General features: G+C 40.0%; 1 protein-coding gene across 2 annotated transcripts in view; it reads left to right on the plus strand.

Annotated features, from left to right (window-relative positions):
• Nucleotides 1–4,708, plus strand: part of rnf31 (ring finger protein 31) — a 21,541-nt gene extending 16,833 nt beyond the window's left edge. For both annotated transcript variants that reach the window (XM_076294894.1, XM_076294895.1), the window contains 2 exons: nt 3,842–4,007; nt 4,103–4,708. In XM_076294894.1, coding sequence (XP_076151009.1) covers nt 3,842–4,007; nt 4,103–4,153 — 217 coding nt within the window. In that variant the 3' untranslated portion in view covers nt 4,154–4,708. The remainder of the gene's footprint in view (nt 1–3,841; nt 4,008–4,102) is intronic.
• Nucleotides 4,709–5,144: the final 436 nt, after the last annotated feature.

Genomic DNA, 5,144 nt, shown 5'->3' on the forward strand with positions numbered 1-5,144 from the left:
AACAACTTGAAGAGAACCTGTCTTGGATCGCAGAGGACTGTCATGCAATGTTAATTTCTGGTGAGCAGTTGACAAGCAAACATGACGTGAGCTAACTGATGGCTAGAAGGAGGCTATGTAAAAGTTTGCCAATAGTTGTGTTGCCTGTTACTCATTTGACATTAATAACCAACAGTGAAAACCGTAAAAAATCTGCACATTTTAAACCCACCAACGTAATAACTTCCCACCAACCTGCACGCAATAGGATATTTGTTTTCAAGTAGCAGGGAATTCAAGCCAAACCGTTGCAACTCTGCCATCAATCATTATGTTAAGCCCACCAAACGACTCTATACACGATTTCAATGTCCTGATTAAGTTTCGATTTCTGGAACTCACAAGCCAACGGAGAGTTGCTAGACTAGCCCTGGCAGCAAATGTAATCTGCCGCTAGGGGCGCGTCTAGATTTCTAGGCTACAAGACACCCCCAAAAGCATAATTGTGAAATAGTAGAATTAAAAAGGAAATAGGCTTGATGGTACTTTGTCAACTGACATGACATGTGTGGTTAAGAGCATGCTCCTGATAATCACTTGATTAACCCTATTTTTTTCTGTCAACCTGGACCCTAAATGACATGGATACAATCACAAGTGCTCGACTGAATATTTACTGGGCACACAGGAAAATTTCAGCATAGGTATTTCTATTTAAGGCAACCATCGCTCAAGAGGACTGGCCAACTCTCAGCAATCAACTGAACCGTGGGACAGTCGTGTTATCTTTTATGGACAGTAGGAACACTTGACCTTTCACCTCCATATGTTAAGATGCAGCATCATGTACAGTATGTGTGTCTGAATGTTGCTAAAAAGGAGAACATGGCAAGTGTGCAAATAAACTTTGGGTTCCCACGGGTCCTTAAAAGCCATGAGAATATGAAAATGAGGGGGGAAATCATAGCTTTGAAAATAGACATAAATAGACATGGGTAATTAAAACTGTTACAAATAAAGGCTGGCCCCCAAATACAAGCCGGGGTAATAATTGCCTACCAGTAGGGCTGTCAGTCCACGAGCACTAGAAGACATTGTTTCGATTTAACTCAATTAAATAAAAGAGCTCTTCTTAATATTTTATATTGTTGGTGTGGAAGAAATTTAGCTTAAAGGTCTGTAAATACTGAGTGAGTCTGAAATAAGGTTTGTCTTTCTTGTTAGGAGTTTATTAATCTCTGTGCAGAGAGGTCTCATAAGCATCAGGCAATCACAAGCATCAGGCAATCACACATAATTAAAAAAAATAACTCAATTTAGGCTATTTGGCTACGCAATAAGGTTTCCATTACAGCACAGCGCACGTTCAATGAGTGAATGAAACCGGCTGCCTTGTCTCGCAATAAACAGTGGGTGAAAATCCTGACACTCTTTCAACTACATGAAACTTAACAGTGAACCATCAAATACCCCCCAGATTTCAGTGCCCACCAGTCCCAACATTTAGCAATAAAACAATCCAAAAGTAAATTAAATCCCAAACCAAACCGAAAATCTTCTGCTTTTGATAGCCTACCGGTATGCCGGTTACAGGAAGTGTTGAATAGCGTTGGCCCACTTTAAGAGTAGCCTTTTACTTTATTTCTAAGAATAAAAGTCTACAACAGAAGCCTAATAAGAAAAAGGCCTGCCTTAAATAAAGGCCAGTGCTTTGCGCAGCCTAACTAAATAAAAGACCGCGGCCACAATTTGAGGATTTACGGTATGTTCTGTTAGAGAAGGCAAGAGAACTACTTTGTCAGCCATCAGTGAAACATAGCACAATTGACCGTGATGCTTTTGCGAACGGTCAATTGATAAGCATTGACACATTCAAGCCTTTCTCTTTTTTAAATGTTGTCTCTGAGTTTCTGTAAAGCTATAAAGTTATTGTAAACAATTAACCTTGATTTATGTCTTAAACTGTTGGGTCTTTGAATTTGAGGGAATTGGACCTGGGAAATCCTTGAAAAGTCAATGAATTTCAAGAAGGTGTGGGAACATTGGGTCAGATTAAATCTCTTTGACAGTGTACATGGTTCAAACTGATTAACAATAAATAAAAAAAAACAGGCAAAGGACACAACATTATTCTTTCTGAAGGACCACTTTCATTTATTTTTCCTGTATAGCTGAGAGGTTTCCTGAAACCACAAATAACTGAACTACACAAACTAGTCAAGTTTCTCTTTAAAACACAATGTTATTACATTGAACTAACACATTTTGCCACAGCAATGAATTTATCCAACAGAATCATGTAAGATGAAGATTGGTTTAGATGGGGACAATTGTTGACAAGTATAGCCGTACAATTGATAAAAACAGATAACATTTCACTAAATCAGTGATTTATTACATTGGTGGGAAGTTATTACATTAACTTTTTTAACCTTCCCACCAGCGTAATAACTTCCTGCAAACGTAATTTTTAGTATCTTTTTCTTTCGGTCCGTGGTTACATAATACTTGCTTGAGGGAAACATCCCAAAACAATGGCACCTACAGTATATAATTGCTGTTGTTTTGGAAAGTATTTCTCATTTCTCAAACATGCTGAGTAAAGCAATTCAACTATTGTAATTATATTTTACATTAGTAAAGCGGTCTGATGTGCATGTTGCAAGGGTGAGGTGTGCCCTATGACCCTATGACCCTGAAGACTACCATGGCCAGGGCTCAGGTCAAAGACGTTTGAGAAAGGCAAACCAATTATTGTCATTTTAACATACTGTTCCATGGTATTGGATTTTATTACACGGCTCTTCGTAATGCTGCAGAATGCTCCATTCACTTGAATGGGCCTTCCCAACGTTCGGTGGTCTGATATTTACTAAGTATAACAGACCGCTGTCAAGTAAAATGGGTTTTGTGCTTCTTATTCACGTCTTTCATATCACTCTGCAAGTAGTCAGGTCACTTCTTGCAATGGAACTTCATTCAAAAGAGAAAGCAGACGGTTGATCAGCTGTGTTCTAAAGAATGTTTGATTCAAGTTCGGCGTTTGTTGGGAACTATTTGTTTCTCAGCAAAAAATGAAACTAACAAATGAATGTAGAGTCATATCATGTGGAGTTTATTTTTTGGTTTAGGCAAGTAGCCATGTAATAAGCAGGTGGATGTATAGAACGCCGGTCATTATCGGAAAATAAGTCCCGACAGGGCGAACAGGACCCCGATGCGCCAGCGGAGGCGCTCTATACATTATCCCTTACGTACCGGTATTAGCTTTTAATACCACTTCTAAATGAAATTTGAGATTAAACTTGAGGATGAAATACAATCTCTTACAAAAAAAAGTCTTAAATTGAACTTGTTTATACCTGTAGACACCCTGGTGTGTGTGTATTGGAGTGCGTGGAGTGAAATGTGTGTCTGTGTGGGCACAGTGCTTTTGTGCTGTCAGCGCTGTTGTCATACATAGGACTGTGTGAACTATTCACACAGCCTCCATTCTGCAAGGCCTCTATTTTTAAAACCTGTTTTGTTGTCGTGTTACTGTTACTGTCACCAGTTTTTTCCCCATCATGTTTCTGAAATGGATGTCCTTTATTTATACAGATTGAAAGATTACAGTAAAAGGCATTGCTTTTTGCCTCCATTAAACATGTCATGTAGTCAGCAGCAGCTCACAGTGAGTTCCTGGAGTGAGGGGGTGACTCAGAGGACAGACTGGTCAGCCGTGTGCAAAAAACATGGCATCTATCTGCCTCTTTCTCTCTCATTCTCTCTGTCTCTTTCTCTCTCTCTCCCTCTTTCTCTCTCTCTCTCTCTCTTCATGGGTTGAAATGTTCCAATAAACGGCTGTGCCCCCCCCCCATAGGAAGCACTACAGAGAGTACCTGGTCAGCCTCATCAACGGCCACTCCATTGACCCGGCCCCGCTGTACAATGCCAATGAGCTGCTGCTGGCCTGTCGGAGATACCAAGTGGAGGTGCCAAGGGGGGAGGCGGAGGACGACAGGACGTACTATTCCCGACTACTGAAGGTGAGTCAGTGTGATGGCGTGTCAGTCAGGGCTCAGGGTTTGTTTGTTTGTTGTCATTTTTGCCTAAGTGACGTCATTTTGTTTTCTCCTCACAGATGCTGATGGATAACGTGCCACTTGGTGACAAAGTCCCACGGAAGAAGTGAAGGAATATGGTCTCACACACACACACACACACAAACACAAACACACACATACTCCTATTATGTTGTGTACTCTAAGTGTGAATTAAGGTCATTGTTGTTTACATGGTGTAGAAGTAATAGTGTCTGATAACTGCACCATTACACTACTGGATGCTGCAGTGAAAAGGGCACTGAATGCCCTTCATGTCCTTCTGCAAGAAATGCTCTGTTATTGAATAACCCTTCAAGGAACTTACAAATATGTTATTCTATATTTACAGTGGACAGAACAAACACAAAGAGCTCTAAAGCACTGTATGCTGTCTGATTCTCTACCCTGAGACAGACTTTCAGATGCATGCCATTTTGATTGTTTTATTTATCAGATATAATATTATATAATATAAATGATGTGAATCTATATGGGTGAGAATGCTGAATCACGAGGCAGAAAAAACAGGAATGTTTATGAGGTGCCTGTATGCATGTTGTCTAATCATGGTGTGTTTGTTGTGCTGATTGGCTGTGCCATCATGGCGTCCTTGACAAATAAAGCTCAGCTTTTCCATCACTGCCTTACAGCCTGACATCTCTCTTTCTGAATGGGTTCAGCTTACAGTATGTGGTAATCACACAAAATATGCTGTATGTATGTATGGGTAGCAAACCTTGCATCAATTAGCTTTTTAGTGCCTTTCATTTTTATATGAAACCCCATTGCATTGTTAGTCACGTTGAACTTTAATCATGAGCACTCACTAATTGTGAATTTACTATTTTGATGGGTTTGTTTAGAGAGAGAGAGAGCTTATATTCACTGGTGAAGAACATCAACAGTGCTTTTGATGGAAACATCAATGGAGTTGCAAGAGGCCGTTATTCTCTGCAATGGGAATTACATGCACTGTAACATTTTACGATGCCATTTAATCATTCGCATACTCTACACAGATCCCGGAGAGTGGCATTATGACTAACGTGTTTGCTGTGAACGGTTTTGAAAAGTGTGGTT

This window comes from Alosa pseudoharengus, unplaced genomic scaffold, assembly GCF_046254945.1.
Source record: "Alosa pseudoharengus isolate Yale_2024_CS ecotype anadromous, Long Island Sound unplaced genomic scaffold, YU_APseudo_1.1 YU_APseudo_1.1_scf_2, whole genome shotgun sequence".
NCBI classification, from domain to species: Eukaryota; Metazoa; Chordata; class Actinopteri; order Clupeiformes; family Clupeidae; genus Alosa; species Alosa pseudoharengus.